General features: G+C 42.8%; 1 protein-coding gene across 2 annotated transcripts in view; it reads right to left on the reverse strand.

The window, feature by feature from the left end:
* jph1a (junctophilin 1a) overlaps positions 1–17,375 on the reverse strand; it is a 136,902-nt gene extending 119,527 nt beyond the window's left edge. The window contains exons 1-3 of one of the 2 annotated variants that reach the window (XM_062021075.1): positions 17,325–17,375; positions 16,731–17,206; positions 7,281–8,049 (exon numbers count right to left, since the gene is read on the reverse strand). In XM_062021075.1, the coding sequence (XP_061877059.1) occupies positions 7,281–8,049; positions 16,731–17,109 (1,148 nt within the window). In that variant the 5' untranslated portion in view covers positions 17,110–17,206; positions 17,325–17,375. Of the gene's footprint in view, positions 1–7,280; positions 8,050–8,413; positions 8,547–16,730; positions 17,207–17,324 lie in introns of those variants that run through there. The other variant, XM_062021076.1, reaches the window with a different exon arrangement.
* Between the last annotated feature and the right edge of the window lie 387 nt (positions 17,376–17,762).

The raw sequence follows: 17,762 nt of genomic DNA on the forward strand, positions 1-17,762 counted from the left end.
CAAATAAGCAGTTAGCGAAAATAAAAATAAAAATACAGAAATGACAATGAGCATTATTACACTAAAAATGGAGCAATATGAATACCAATAGAAATAGTGCTATTGATAATAAACAATACCAATACTTTACCTTTATTATCAACAATACAATTGTTCAAATGCAACAATACATATACGTAATGATAACTTGACATACGAAAGAATGCAGAAAAATGGAGGGGAAGAAAGAGAAGCAACCTACATTAACCTTGTAGATTGTTATAGTAACAATAGGTTAAGCTTTGTCAGTGTGCCATGTGTTATACCCAGTTTACCTTAGGGCAACAACGTTAATATATGTTTGATGAAACGTGATTATGTGCATGAGTGCATGTGTGCATATGTACTTGTATATGTACAGTATGTGTATATGTGTGCTTGTACAGTGAATGTATATGTACAGTATGTGTATATGTGTGTACAGCGAATGTATATGTACAGTATGTGTATACAGTATGTGTGTTTGAACAGTGAATGTATATGTACAGTATGTGTATATGTGTGTTTGTACAGTGAATGTATATGTACAGTATATGTATGTGTGTGTTTGTACAGTGAATGTATATGTGTAGTATGTGTATGTGTGTGTTTGTACAGTGAGTGTATATGTACAGTATGTGTATATGTATGTTTTTACAGTGAATGTATATGTACAGTATGTGTATACAGTATGTTTGTATAATGAATGTGCGTGTGGATGTACGAACTTTGAGTGTGTAAATATGTACTGTATTTATTTGTATATGTATGTGGGAGCGTAGGTACCTATGTATGTCTGTATGTATGTGTATGAGTATATGTGAATTTGCATGTACAATACATTTGACTCCCAGTGTGTGCGGGAGCCAGAGTACGGCCCCAGCCTCCCCGAGAGCCCATCCCACAAACAATAGGTGTGGTGCCCAGGGAACCAGGGGCCACCGCCCCCACGCAACCAAGCCGGACAGCGACAGGAACCCCAGAGCCTGGCCCACCGCACCGCCCACAAGGGCCAGCAGCAGGCCGCAGACAGACGCACCCGGCAGAGGACAAGGCACGAGAAAAGCAGGGGGCAGCCAGACCCCAAGAACGCAGTCCCCGGAATCCGCGCCGGCCGACGAGGCAATGAGGGGTGGGCCGAACCCCAACCCCCCCACATGCATGTGTACAAGGCCCCCAGAGTGTCTACTGTGTAGTTAAAATTAGGAGGTCAGCCATTACAGCCGACCTCCAGTCCCTATTGATGCGTGTACTGTAGCGTGAGGGAGATATGTATGCTTGTGGGAACTAATAATGCGATTAAAATTGGGGGACATCAAGGTCTTGGTGGGTCCCAACCAAGCCGAGCCCTCCAAATCCTAAGTGTCTAATATGCAGCTAAGATTGAGGGATGGACGAGCAGGGGACAAGACAGGAGGCCTGGAGCCCCATAGGAGGCATCCTCAACCCCCCGCCATGCCTCCCCGCAGGACAATCCCCCAAAGTCCTATATTTGTGTGACTGTGTGTGCTATAAGTAGGAGGAGTAGAGGGCCCGGACATCCCCCCCCAGTCCATGCGGCCGACAACCCGGAACTACGGCCAGGAAGCCGCCCCCCCCCCCACAGCCCGGACCCACACCAGACCACTTTAGCGTGACGCCACGCGAGCCCACCCCCCGCCAAACAAAGCCAGCCCCCGCCCGCCCCAACCCAACCCCGCAGAGCCCATACCAGCAACCAAACGCAGAAAAACTGCACGGCCCCATGCCCAATGCAAACACCGCATCCCGGCCATCCACACAGCAACGTACCCATACGAGTTCCGGCCAGGGGATGGCGCCCCCCAACTGGGGAAAAGTCAATGCACCCCGTCCGCACGCCAGCCCCCAAACCAGCCGGCAAGCCAACGCCAGCCAGCCCCAACAACCCCACGAGCGCACAGATACCAGCCACAGTCCCCCAACCACTCCAACCCAACACAGCGACGCCAACCGCCGGCAGTACCACAGCAACCATCACCATCACCGCCCGTCCGCAGTACAAACACCCGCGGCCGCCGAAACCGAAACAAAAAAAAAGCGACCTACCCCGTAAACCACAACAACGCACACCCCCAGCTACCACAGAGGCCACCAACCCACCTACCCCAAATCATCCACATACAGGCCAATCGATCCACCGGACATCCACACCCATACACACACCTACACATACATACACACATACATACACACGTACACATATACATACATATATGTATATACACATACATACACATACACACATGCATGCATATACATATGCACACATATACACACACATACATACACCAAAACAAAACAAAACAAAAAAATAAATAAAATAAAATAAAAAATAAAAAATGATAATAATAATAATAATAAATAAAATAAAATAAACCCTTTAAATAAAATAAAATAAAAATAAGCATGAGGCCTGGTTGCCAACAGTGTCCAGCGCCACCAAACCCGCAGCCTTGCCCGCACATCCAGGCCCCCTGGCCCACCACCCACCAGGCACCCCATCCGGCAAAAAGCCATAAGGGCCCAGCCCCGCGCCCACAGCCGGCATGCCATGGCATCTCTGCAGGCCTGGTGCCGCGATCAGCAATGCACACCGGGGCAGCGACACACACACATGTACCTACATACATACACACAGATTCCACCATACATACATACAAACGTACACACACACACACACACACACACACACACACACACACACACACACACACACACACACGCGCACCTATATATACACATATATAATTTAACAGAATAAATAAAATGTATTAAATAGATAATTTAAAAAAAATATATAAGTATATATATATAAATAAAATTAATAAATAAATAAGGGCGGAGTAAAACACAGGAGGGAGACCCCCGCAGGGCAGTCGGGCAGCACCGCCGGGGCCCCAACAAGGGAGGCAAGTAGCCCCCCCAACCCGGCACCAGGCGGGCCCGCACAGCCGCAGCGTAGGGCGACCCCGGGCAGACCCCGCCCCGCGCCCCAGGGGAAGGAGGAAGCCCACGGACACCCGAAGCCAGAGGGGCACGAGCCGACCCCCGCCCGACAGCGGCAAGGCACCGGCCCCACGGGCGCAACCCCCCGCCCAACCACCCACGAGAGGGGCAGCCCCCCACCCAACCCAAGGCGGCCGCCCCCAACAGCTCCACCCGCATCCCAACCCCCGCCCAGGCACCCCCATCCACCCCCAATCCCCAGACCACTCACGGATCGGCCCGCCAGGCCGGCACCAGGGAACACACCCCAGGCCCACCTCATTTCATGTTCTTGAAAATCTGCTAAATAATGTCTCACTGGATTAGCCAGAGCGGAAATATATCCCCAGAGAATAGCCGACGCTGCAGCACTCTGCGGCTTTAAGTGCCATCATCTTTTATTTATTTTTGAATTTATCAAACACTTGTTTTTAAATTTTTTAGATAATGTTGGAAACTCTTTCAGTGACATGAGAAAGATTACAGTTTATACGGTGTGCCTGTAAAATGTATTGGAATCTTGTTGTAGTTTGCATAAAAGTTCAGACTGTGGAGAACTGAGCGCAATACTTGGCTGCAACCACTTGGGGCACTATTGCGCAGTTAAAATATTCTAAAGACGAATTAGTGGAGGGCAACCTGCATTTTTTTGCCATGTTATGGGAATTGTCGTTTAGAACATGTTGCCGATGCCCATTCCGAAAGACAATAAAAAACTAACAAATGTGAAGAAAAAAATCTTATTATATTTGTTTGCCTATGTCACTGCCCAATTTACTGAGCTGCCAGATCCGTTTGCGCCAAAAGTCTGCTACTCCCATTACCTACTTGACGGCAGTTTTTCGAACATATAGGCATTTTAGGATTTTTTTTAAACAACGGGTCACAAAAGTTTTTACTGATAACCTCAAATAATTGCCGCTTTAAAAATTCAAATAAATGATCCATCAACATCGGTTGTTATTAAAATTTGAAGATGCCCTTTTCATCTTAGCGTTGACTTTGGGCGACGTACTGCATTGGTAGTTACATGTCATAACTAAATAAGCCAATAATTGAGGTGCTCCATTTAAAAAAAACATTTTTCGCTCTCCAAACTCTTTGACTGCGCATGCGTTGTTATTTTTAAAAAAAAAGTAAAGACTCAAATTCGTGTCACTGTAGTAGTCTTATATCTGCGCACGCTTGTTGCAAACAAATCAAGCAGCTCAGTAAATTGGGCAAATACAGTCTGTCTGTTTTTTAGTTAGCAAGTTACTATGTAGCTCATGGAGAATACAGTCAAACCTTGCATTTCATTTACCACGGATTAGACTTTGTGGACAATGTCTCAGTTATCTTACAATCAAACATTGCACTTAACATATTAAGTATTCTCTAGTACGGATAACCATATAAAAAATTCATAACATTATTATTGTGACCAAAATAATCAATCTTATTATTATTACTACAGTATTGTTAAATGTGATCAAAAAGTACTTATACACACACCTGGCAGAATAAACTTGAAATATTGTTCTGGCTTCTTAAAAGCCATATAATTGTTATTTGAACATACTGTGTGAATGTTTACTTGTGTTTTAATCTGTGAAGGTTTTACTGTGCGTAGGCATTAATTTCTAATGTTAGCGTTTAAGATAGCTGCAAGATAGCAATCAGCGCTAACTAGAAGGTAACAGTGCTGGATTTTGGATAGCGATTAGTACTGCTAGCTTTCCTTTCCAGGAAATAAGCAGTATCACCAATCTGTAAATTTAATCAGAGTGCGGTTATCAATAAATTAAATTTTAAACAGTAATAGATAATAATAGAGTTTTACCGCGGTTATCATTAACTTCAATAATCATTGCAGTATATCCAAATTCTCTAAAACATATATTTTTTTGTTAATATTTTGGGGTGTCTTGGATTAAACTAATTTTGAATTACGTCACGGGTTTCAAACTCAGTTTAAGACTTGGGTAAGGCTGGGCCGCACAAAGTATGCACTTCTAAAACACATGACTAAATTGAAGGCCTTAAATCATTATACTGTACAGGTAAAATTTAATGTTAAAATGTTATATTTTCACACTGTTCAGTTCTTGCAGGATATGGTCAGAGACACTTTCGCTTGCTTAAAAGTAGTTGCTCTTTGTGTTGCCCAATATGTGTTTGTTGTGCCGCCCTTTTTGTAATTTTGCCATTATTGTAGGTTGTGTCTAGTCGCATTTAAGATTCCCAAAATATATTTAACTATTATAGATTGAGTGGGTCGCAATCTATAACAACAAAGTTAAGTTAAGGGCCACAAAAAAAGACTTTGAAACCCCTGAATTACATGATTTATTAAGTGGAAAAATTGCTTTGGTTATTGTCTGTGTTTTTTGAACGGATTAGTCGCAAAAAAACGAGGTATAACGTAAATGTAATGTTAATGCAAAAGGAACATACATTGTTTGGATTCTAGTGCTTGCGAGAAATCCATCCAGACCCAAATGGTGGATAGAGAAATTTGAAGAAATTTGAAGGTTGAATGGTGGTTGATTGGTATGTTGTTTTTGCAAAATCCTACACTTCATCTTACTAGCCATAGTGAAACCAGTTATGGTAATGCTGGAACACCATGATTTTTACTGTCATCACCACTTATAAAAAAAAAAGTGTCTTTCGAAGAACGCACGTCTTTTTTATGTTTTTATTTTAAAGATGTGAATGTTGTCTGTCTATCTGTTGGCCCTGCGATGAGGTGGCGACTTGTCCAGGTTGTACCCCGCCTTCCGCCCGAATGAAGCTGAGATAGGCTCCAGCACCTTTCGCGACCCCAAAAGGGACAAGCGGTAGAAAATGGATGGATGGATGGAGTTAAGCATATGTCAGCATGTGGCCCCACTTTTAACTCTTTTTTCAAACGCTTATTGCAAACGCTAACTTACAGTAAGTCATTAATTTGACTTATTAAGTCATTATTTTGACTTAGTAAGTCATTATTTTGTCATTATTTTGATTTAGTAAATTAGTAAGTCAAAATATTGACTTACTAAGTCATAATAATGACAATCTTAGTATCTCAGGTAACTAGGACAGTTTTGTATATTGTTTTTACTTTACGGACAAAATATCGAGATATATATAGTATATCGGCATTCAGCATATGGAGCGGAAAACACAACCAAAAATTGTGAGATTCACGCGACAAAGCCGGCCTACGTCACCACAGTTTGTAGTGTATTGCCCCCCTAGGCTGTGGTGGCAGCGATGAAATGGAGACGTGATGGCAACAGGCCGAGTTACGCTGGAGAGACACCACCTTAACTAACACATTTTCTGGGAGAAACACTGCACTGTGTCTGCTTGTAAGTACTCCTGCCGAACATACTCCTCTGCTCGTAAACCAGCAATGACACGACGGGGGGGGGGGGGCAGGGGACCGGTACTTTTTAGAGGCGGTATAGTACCTAATATGATTCATTAGTATCGCGGTACTATACTAATACCGGTATACCGTACAACCCTAGTGCTAAGCTTGTAGCATAATATTCAAGGCAAAAAGGTGCTAAACAAAGTTTTGAGCAAATGATGTAAATACTAATGTACGTGTGACTTTTTTTTTTTTTCATTATCAATTTGCAATTAAAATAAGCAACCTTTTCACATTCTCATTATGGGGTATTGTCAGTAGAATTTTGAGGGCAAAAAATGTATTTATTCCATTTCGGAATAAGGCTGTAGCATAACAAAATGTGGAAAAAGTGAAGTGCTGTGAATACTTTCCGGGTGCACGGTAAATAAAATCAACTAAACTGACACCCAGCATTCAGAACATTATCTTTGCCCTTCCCATAGCTTGTACACATTGGGGTCCTGGGCCTAACAACTCAAGGCACTGAAAGCAGAGGATGTCAAAGCGATGCTGTGTCCATTGAGCTGTGTCCCCAGTAGGGGTTGAGGCTTTTTAAAAAGGTCACGTTTCATCCACCTGTCAAAGCCCACATGCCACATCAGAGCCACACTTGGCAGGGGGCTGCAGGTTGCGTTATTTGGCAAGCGACACACCAGCAGCACGGTTGTGGGTTTAACCAGACAGCAACGCACTACACACTGGGAATGAAAGATATGGGTACAAAATAGAACCAAAACTATTGCAGGGATGATCGGGGTCGCTACACAAAAGCCGCAGATGGGTGAAGGTCAAAACTGTTGACAGCCTCTGATCCGACCAACATTACTTGTCAGAAGACATTGACGGTGTAAAATAAGGAAGAAATTCCTACCTAGAAGAAGCTATTTCCACTTTGCTTCTGGCGATGGCTGCAGCCCTCTGCGCTCCCTCAACTGCCCGATCCACCTTCTCTTTGGTTTTGGGATTCTTTAGAGGAATCAGCTGCTTCCTAATTCCACGCACGAGCACATTATTTTTGTACTTCCCTTCTTCTTTAGTGCTATCTGGGAAAACTGTGCAGCCATAACCATGGCGCTTGTTGTTCAGCCATTCTCCTTCATACTTCATCCCGTTGGATCTCTCCGAAACGCCAAATCCGTTGCGTTTGTCGTTCTTCCATTCTCCCATGTAGGTCTCGGTGGTGGTGGCATCCACGTGGTCCTCCAAGAGAAGGTCCTCGTCCTGCAGCTCACCATCGCCGATGGATATTGTGGAGTTGGCGTCGCTGGAGCTGATGCGGCTCATAGTGGCGTCGCTGCGTGCCGAGCTGCGTTTGCTGGAGATGGAGGTCCGGGAGTCGGACTTACGCAGCTGCCGTAGGCTACCGAAGAGGGAGCCCCGGCGGAAGAGACCTTTCTTCTTGCCTGTCACAACCTCGCTGTCTGAGTGGAAGTTGAGCACAAAGCCGCCGCGGTTGCCTGTGGGCGTGTCTGCGGGGGAGGAGAGGTCCTGAAGCACGGTGCCGTTGCTCTGCTCGGAGCGCAGGGAAGCCATGGATGTACGCAGAGGTGAACGGATAACAGTCGCCATCCCATACGGGACACTCTGGCGCACGCCGTAGCCGTGACGCATGCCGCCCATCCACTGGCCTTGATAGGTGCCTGGGTACATAAGTCAGAAAGTTATGCACATGTACAGTAACAACACATTCAACATAACACTGCTTCCAATTAGTTAGAACTGTATCATACTGAGAAAGGTCACACTTTACATGAGATAATGAACAATTGTAGTCATTTCCCCGCAATGTTACTAAGTCATTATTGTCACTCAATGTTTCCATTAGGGGTGTAACGGTACATGTATTTGTATTGAACCGTTTCGGTACGGGGGTTTCGGTTCGGTTCGGTACCGAACGAGTTTCCACATGGACATATTAAGTAGCGTACCGCACGTTGTGTAAACAATGCACACCGAGGCACAACACACGGCATGCGAGCAGCGACCGGGCTACGATAAACTGACCATACGTCCTCTTTTCACAGGGCATGTCCTCTTTTGCGGGGCTGTCCGAGCGGAGTTTCTTGAATGCCTCAAATGTCCGGCATTTTGAGTTAGGGTTGCGTGTATTTTCAATGTACGTTCAGGGTAAAGAAGGGGTTAAAAACAAAACATATTGTGCCCGCAGAAAGCATTAATGAGGGAGGGGCAAAGACAGAGAGAGCGAGAGAGTTATGATAAACGCGCATGCGTCGTCAGGCTCTGCTTTTTATCGATAGATTTATCAGATTACATTTTTTATTATCTATAGCAGGGGTGTCAAAAGTATGCCCTGCAGGCCATTTGTGGCCCACAGCTAATGTTTTAAAGGCCCACGGCACATTCTAAAAATACTATTAAAATAAACAAAAACATAACAAAAGTGAAATAAAAAAGCTTAAAGGTTAAATGTAATTTAGAAAAAGTTGCAATGTTGACTAATACAACAAAGCTGTTTTTTTTCTTTCAAACTGTCATTGCTCAAAACATAATATTGAATCAAAATCAATGTTATTATGAATGATTGACCTATCCAAGGTTCCGATTACTTCACATGAAATATTCCACTAACAAAAATATTTTTGGTGGAAGATTTTGCAAATTTGGTAAATAACCAAAACATTTATATTTTGTTGTTTTCTTACTGTACCGAAAATGAACCGAACCGTCACCTCTAAACCAAGGTGTGTACCGAACCAAAATTTTTGTGTACCGTTACACCTCTAGTTTCCATGCATTCATTTGTGGTAGAAGGCCATTATAACATTTGTAACACCACAGAAAGATTTGAGTTAGGGTTCGCCCAAGCATACAAACACTGTCTGTGTAGCATGTTACTCCAACTCCGTACAGCAGATAGAATTTTTGTCACTCAGTTTCAATACATATGTTCATACATATGTTCATTCATCGCGGCCTGCCACAGTTAAATTTGTACCACCGCAGAAAGAATTGGTGTCCACTGTTTTTTATTTTATTTTGCACTTTAAGCCAAATATGCAAACACTGTCTGTGTAGCATGGCATTCCAACTTCGTACAGTTAATGGTATTGTTTTCACTCACTGTTTCCATACTTTAATTTATTTGTGGTGACCTGCCCTAATTAAATTTGTTCCACCCCAAAAAGATTAAGTGTCCATTATATTTTTTATTTTTAGATTTTGCGCTTTTGCCCAAGCTTACAAACAATGTATGTGGAGCTTGTCATTCCAACTCTGTACAGTAGATGGCCTAATACCTAATACTACCGCAGACAAGGCAGCACATTAAACCTGTATTTGTTCATCAAATATGGTAATATGTCAGACATCTCTAAAAATCAACCCACACTTATATGGAGCCCCGGAAAACATCATAGATGTTTATTTTAACAGCCCATGCCAGTTATCTTCTACAGGACAAAATGAAACCAACACCTATACAGTAAGTCAATAACTTCATGTTGTTTTTAGGTACAAAATAATGAAATCATGTCACAACTTTTTTTCATGACACAAACCAAAAAACTCGATTTCACCTGTCCACACACAAAGACTAAGTTTTGGGCAAAGCCAATTATGCAAATTGGACAATGGCGCCATTTTATGCCACCGGCCCATTGCCTGCACTCTGATCTGGCGGGAAACACTTGTCATTGTAGGAGAATACAGAATAAAAGGTATAGAAATGTAAATATATCTCATTCTAATGATCTTAATACTTATTTCATTTGGATTTAATTGAAATGTGAACTGAGGCTAAGATTCACTGCTAAGAAAGATGTCACATCAACTGGAATGTTTCCTCAAGCATGAACCTCAACAAAGTCGTTTGATGAAGATACCGAGGATCACTGGGGATGTGAATCACTGAGCTCGCAGCCTATTTTCAGGCAGCCAGTAACTCCCCCACTGACAGTAGGCACATTCACGACTATGCGTTTGTCTCCGACTACAGGGAACGGCTATGAGTCACACAATGAGAGGAATGCTTCATTAATCCTGTTTGGTGTTGCTGATGCCGATCGGCATGGGCTCTGCCTACTAGTGGCTCCTCGATAGCATCATATTACCAACCTGATCCCTGATAATAGGAACAAGCTCGCTGATCCGCTGCTCACCGACCAACACAATGCAATAAACCGTAATGTTCACTTTCAGAGGGAAAACGATCCATGGGCCAGGCTGAAATTTAGATGGATGAACAGTGTGAGATTAACAGGCTGGTGCTGTGGTGCGGTTCAATTTGGCGACCCTGCAGATCAAGTGATCAGGACGCTGCTGGGTCAGACAGCCAGATGTTCTCTATATCCTCTCGGATCAGCTGATTTTCCCAAAGCCCTGTCCCCCATCATATGGGTGGCACTCATTCAGCGACATAAAACCTCAGATTGTGATGTGGACGCTTAAAAATCACGCTGCCACTTGTTTCATAACCAGCAACAGCAACATGATGTCTGTCTGTTGTGTGCATGAAGTACAACACAAGTTACATTCCTTGCTTTACATCAAACCTGAACTAGCACTGTTTTCAAAAGCAGGTCACAAAAGTTCTGTTAATAGACTACTTCCTGGTTCGTGGGGAAGTCCATTAAACGACGAGACAGGGAGGACACTTCATGGTTCAAACTTCAAAAACTGTCATGACCTGTCACACAGGTTTTGACTTATTTTGCCTTTTTTGTGGTTTTCCTGCATTTGAGGTTGTATTTGTTTTAGTGCTCCCTTCATTGTTTACCTCTGGTTGCTAGGGGTGCTGATCGAACTCACCTGCCTCTGATTAGTGATCAGAAGACTAACCTGCTTCTGATCGCTAATCAAACAGCTTTATATGCCAGTGTTAACCTGCCTTCGGTGCAGGTTTGTTGTTCACTTCACACGACTGAATGCTTTCCTGTTTAGCTCTATGCTACTATAATTTTCATGCTACTATGCGATGCTAGGTTTTGCCTTTGAGCTTCACATGCTCTTCCCAGCGGCACATCTCTTTACTGGAATTTAAACTCCAATGACCTGCAAGATGCCTGCATTTTGGATCACGAAACACATCACCATGCCAGAAGGCAACACAAAACATCCATTTGTTATTTAGCAGGCTACTTCCTAGTTCCTGAAAGATGCCGATAACAGGCGACACTACGGTATTCTGGGATGGGGGAGAATTTCCATCATGACATTTATGGAGAAAATCAAATTCCCAAACACAATAAAGCGCCCCAATTGGGTTAATTTAGGGGTACTAACACGTTGTTTGTCCATCAATTTGTTGGCTAAAAGGCCACTTCCTGGTTCACGGACGACATGTAACTAGATACTATAGTATTTATTACAACTACTTACTAACCATACTATTTTTGATTCTAGAGAAGGGTGAAACTGATTAATTGTAACTCAAATGACAAAAAGGGACGGGGAAATGTGGAGCTCATTGTTGTCTAAGACTTATTACCAGGTTATTTGTCCATTTATATGGTAACTAGCAGGCTACTTCCTGGTTTGGAGATACGGACAAGACCACAGGACTTTACAGAACTATTCTTTGTTCTCAGAGTTTCAAACACGGGCGAAACATCAAAAAGCTAAACTAAATTGCCTCAGACAAGCATGAGTGCTGCATTTGTGTTTGTTTAGCGCTACTTCCAGGTTGTTTGTCCATCCATTTGTTAGATAGAAAAATACTTCCTGGTTCGTAGATACTGACAAGACCACAGGACTTTACAGAACTATTCTTTGTTCTTGCAATTACAAACATAAGCCAAACATCAAAAAGCCAAAATAAATTCCTCTAACAGAAATGCTGCAATTGTGTTTGTTTTGGGCTATTTCCAGGTTTGTTCATCCATTTGTTAGCTAGCAGGCTACTTCTTGGTTCACATAAGAGGACATACAATTACAGGACCAAACCATTTGTGTTTCAAAAGCAGAGGTGTACAAATTAATCGGCAAGAAATACTGCTTTCAAAAAGAAAAAAATGTGACATTTGTGTTTCTACAAATTCCTTCTTGCTGAGGGGACTTTGTATCCAAACTTAATGGTCTCCACCCACAAATAATTATTTTTTGGTGTTTCCCAACACAGCAAGTCGTTCGCATATTTGACCTGGGATAGTTTTACGCCCCATGACCTTCCTGACACAACACTCCCATTTATCTGCACTTGGCACATCTCCAATGGCTAGGTGTTGGGGCCCTGGACGGGAATCAAACCTGCAGCATCTGCACAAAGACGGCAGCGTGTACCATTACACTACCAGGGTAGTGGACACCTAAAAATAAGCGACCAAAACCATGGACTATAGACTACACGGACAAACGTATTGGTACACGTTGCATCAGGCATGGACATTTTTGTCCATTGATTTGGATTGGACACAAAACTTCGCTCCAAATTCAGCGGGCAGCCTAAGGGTCAAGACCACAGGTGTCTAACTCAAGGCCCGGGTGCCAGATCTGGCCTGGTACATCATTTAAAGTGGCACACCCCACCATTTAGCCACATTTTATGTTCTGCCACATCTTTTTATGTGGTCTGCCACATCATTTTATGTGATCCACCACATTATTTTATGTGGTCTGCCACATAATTTTATGCATACTTGCCAACCCTCCCGTTTTTAGCGGGAGAATCCCGTTATTCAGCGCCTCTCCCAACAACCTCCCGGCAGAGATTTTCTCCCGACAAACTCCCGGTATTCAGCCGGAGCTGGAGGCCACGCCCCCTCCAGCTCAATGCGGACCTGAGACTGAGTGGGGACAGCCTATTCTCACGTCCGCTTTCCCACAATATAAATACGCTTGCAAGTTCCAAAACGAATGGAAACAAGAATTTCAGTTCATCCAGGACAGTTCGAAGGGGAAGGTGTATGTTGCCTGTAAATATGTAGAACAGACTTCTCCATTGAACACGGTGGCCGAAATGATTTCTCAGTCATGAACAGAGAAGTTAAAGGCCTACTGAAACCCACTACTACCGACCACGCAGTCTGATAGTTTATATATCAATGATGAAATCTTAACATTATAACACATGCCAATACGGCCGGGTTAACTTATAAAGTGACATTTTAAATTTGCCGCTAAACTTCCGGTTCGAAACGCCTCTGCGGATGACGTATGCGCGTGACGTAGACCGGGGAACACGGGTATGCCTTCCACATTGAAGCCAATACGAAAAAGCTCTGTTTTCATTTCATAATTCCACAGTATTCTGGACATCTGTGTTCGTGAATCTGTTGCAATCATGTTCATTGCACTATGGAGAAGGAAGCTGAGCAAGCAAAGAAGAAAGTTGTCGGTGCGAAATGGACGTATTTTTCGAACGTAGTCAGCAACAACAGTACACAGCTTCTTTGTTTACATTCCCGAAAGATGCAGTCAAGATGGAAGAACTCGGATAACAGAGACTCTAACCAGGAGGACTTTTGACTTCGATACACAGACGCCTGCAGAGAACTGGGACAACACAGACTCTTACCAGGATTACTTTGATTTGGATGACAAAGACGCAGACGTGCTACTGTGAGTATGCAGCTTTGGCTTCTAAACATTTGATCGCTTGACCGTATGTGCGCAACTTTTTTTTGCGTATGTACGTAACTTTTTTAAAATATATAAGCTTTATGAACCTTGGGTTAGGTGAACGGTCTTTTGGGCTGAGTGATTGTGTGTGTTGATCAGGTGTTTGAATTGTATTGGCGTGTTCTATGGAGCTAGGAGCTAGCATAGGAGCTAGGAGCTAGCATAACAAACACGCAGGTGTTTTTATGCAGGATTAATTTGTGGCATATTAAATATAAGCCTGGTTGTGTTGTGGCTAATAGAGTAAATATATGTCTTGTGTTTATTTACTGTTTTAGTCATTCCCAGCTGAATACCAGGTACCGTGAGTATGCAGCCTTGGCTGCTAAACATTAGATAGCTTGACCGTACGTGCGCGTCACGTACGTAACTTTTTAAAAATATATAAGCTTTATGAACCTTGGGTTAGGTGAACGGTCTTTTGGGCTGAGTGATTGTGTGTGTTGATCAGGTGTTTGAATTGTATTGGCGTGTTCTATGGAGCTAGGAGCTAGCATAGGAGCTAGGAGCTAGCATAACAAACACGCAGGTGTTTTTATGCAGGATTAATTTGTGGCATATTAAATATAAGCCTGGTTGTGTTGTGGCTAATAGAGTATATATATGTCTTGTGTTTATTTATTGTTGTAGTCATTCCCAGCTGAATATCAGGTACCGTGAGTATGCAGCCTTGGCTGCTAAACATTTGATAGCTTGACCGTATGTGCGCGTCACGTACGTAACTTTTTAAAAATATATAAGCTTTATGAACCTTGGGTTAGGTGAACGGTCTTTTGGGCTGAGTGATTGTGTGTGTTGATCAGGTGTTTGAATTGTATTGGCGTGTTCTATGGAGCTAGGAGCTAGCAGAGGAGCTAGGAGCTAGCATAACAAACACGCAGGTGTTTTTATGCAGGATTAATTTGTGGCATATTAAATATAAGCCTGGTTGTGTTGTGGCTAATAGAGTATATATATGTCTTGTGTTTATTTACTGTTGTAGTCATTCCCAGCTGAATATCAGGTCACCCCCGGCTCTCACAGCATCTTCCCTATCTGAATAGCTTCAACTCCCCACTAGTCCTTCACTTGCACTTTACTCATCCACAAATCTTTCATCCTCGCTCAAATTAATGAGGAAATTGTCGCTTTCTCGGTCCGAATCTCTCTCACTTCATGCGGCCATCGTTGTAAACAATAGGGAACTTTGCGTATATGTTCAACTGACTACGTCACGCTACTTCCGGTAGGGGCAAGCCTTTTTTTTATCAGATACCAAAAGTTGCAATCTTTATCGTCGTTGTTCTATACTAAATCCTTTCAGCAAAAATATGGCAATATCGCGAAATGATCAAGTATGACACATAGAATAGATCTGCTATCCCCGTTTAAATAAAAAAAATTCATTTCAGTAGGCCTTTAAACAGGACAATACTGCCATCTAATGGATAGATAATTCAAGTATTTCTTTTATGTAAATAAAATAAATATATATATATATAGCTAGAATTCACTGAAAGTCAAGTATTTCATACATGTATATATATATATATATATATATATATATATATATATATATATATATATATATATATATATATATATATATATATTTTTTTTTATATACATACATATATATATATATATATATATATATATATATATATATATATATATATATATATATATATATATATATATATATATATATATATATATATATATATATATATATGAAATACTCGAGTTGGTGAATTCTAGCGGTAAATAACCACGCCCCAACCACGCCCCCCCCCCTACCCTCCACCTCCCGATATTGGAGGTCTCAAGGTTGGCAAGTATGATTTTATGCGATCCACCACATTATTTAAAGTGGTCCGCCACATCTTTTTATGTGATCTACCACATTATTTTATGCGGTCAGCCACATCATTTAACGCGGTGCGCAAAATAATTTAATGTAGTCCGCCTCGTCTTTTAATATTGTCCTTCCATTATTTATCATGGTGCACCATGTCATTTTATGCGGTGCGCCACAACACATCATGTGTTCCGCCACTTCATTTCAAGTGGTCGGCCACATTATTTTATGTAGCCCGCCACATAATTTTATGTGGCCAATCACGTTATTTATATAGCCTGTGGCCCACAACATTATGTAGTACACCAAATTAGTTTATGTGGTCCGCCACATAAATTTTTAGGGGGGGGGGGGGCTGCGAAGGGCTGGAAATAATACAGCACTTTCTGGACCGATGTATTTGTTCTTTCAATTTTGCATGCATTTGCCTATGTTTCACACATTAATATTATCTGATAATACAAAAAATGTTCAACACATTACTTTTTTGTTTATCAAAAATAAATACTTAAATATCTACTTGTCACCTTGACTTACGATTTCAAAGTAAGTTATCCATCAGTCTGTTAGTAAAAAAATATAATGAATAAAATAGTTGCCTATGCAAGCTGTGAAACAATGATATTATTATTATATTCATATACTGTTTATTCACTGTTACTTAGGGTAGCTATAATTGTGAAGAGGCCCTCCAAAACTGAGTTGTGCACCCCTGCCCTGGCTAAGTCCAACAACTGATTGGTCAATACATTGATTAGGTGTCATATTTTAGTACATACAGAGAATAATCCCATACGTTTTCTACATATGGTGTCACTGTGTTCTCAATTTCTGCTTGCAAGCAAACCTGGCAAATGATGCGTTCAAGTGCAATGCGCCACGATGTGCAGTTACATGTCTCCTTACCTCCGTCGCCGTATGTTTCAATGCCATATCCATCTTGGAGCCCGTTGCTCCAGGTGCCGTCGTATCTCGCAGGTGTATTGTGGCTCTGCCGGACGCCGTAGCGCCCCTTGAAGCCATGGCTCCACTCCCCGCGGTAGATCCACTTTCCTTTATTCTCCACGCCGAGCCCATGTCTCTTGCCCTGGGACCAGTATCCCTTGTAGGTGTTCCCACTGGGCCAGGTGTACACGCCGACTATCTCGAAGCCGTGCGACCAGGAGCCTGCGTACTCGCCCTGGCCCTTGGGTCCGGTGCAGATGCCGTGTCCGTGGGCTTTGCCATCTTCCCAACCCCCGCAATATGTGCCACCGTCGTCGAAGTCGAACCTTCCGCCCGTCATTCAGATGCAAAGCTGGATTGAGAGGGAAAAGGGCAGATTGTGCACCGCGGCGAGGGAGGGAGGAGGGACGGATGGCGATGCCGTCGATGGAGGATGACTAGTGGGAGAAAAAGCGGTAGAGGAGGAGGTGAGCCTCCCTCCTCCGTGCACTCATGTGATGTGTATATGATCAAAATAGCTTAGTGCAAAAAGTATGAATGGTGGGCGTCATTTACCGGAGGCAAGCACCCGTGTGTCCGTAGAGCGTGGCTGTCACCCCCTCTCACCCACTGCTGGACACTCAGGGAGCGCGCCCGCGCCAGAGAGAGAGAGAGAGAGAGAGAGAGAGAGAGAGAGAGAGAGAGAGAGAGAGAGAGAGAGAGAGACTCCCCACTGAAGACTAAAGATACAACGTCATCACAATAGACTCCTCCCACTTCTCATCCATCACGGATGCATCCTCCCTCCTCCACTAAGATCCTATCTTATACAATAATATATCAATGCGGACCAAGTGTACGCCTTATTCATATGTGCATTTCCCCCCGTTTTGGTTATTGACATAACGGTCACATTATTTATATTGAAAATTCAAGACATGTTTCTTATAAATAATGAATATGTATTATCAATTGATTGATTGATTGAGACTTTTATTAGTAGGTTGCACAGTG

The sequence above is a fragment of the Entelurus aequoreus genome, linkage group LG15 (assembly GCF_033978785.1).
Source record: "Entelurus aequoreus isolate RoL-2023_Sb linkage group LG15, RoL_Eaeq_v1.1, whole genome shotgun sequence".
In the NCBI taxonomy this organism is placed as follows: Eukaryota; Metazoa; Chordata; class Actinopteri; order Syngnathiformes; family Syngnathidae; genus Entelurus; species Entelurus aequoreus.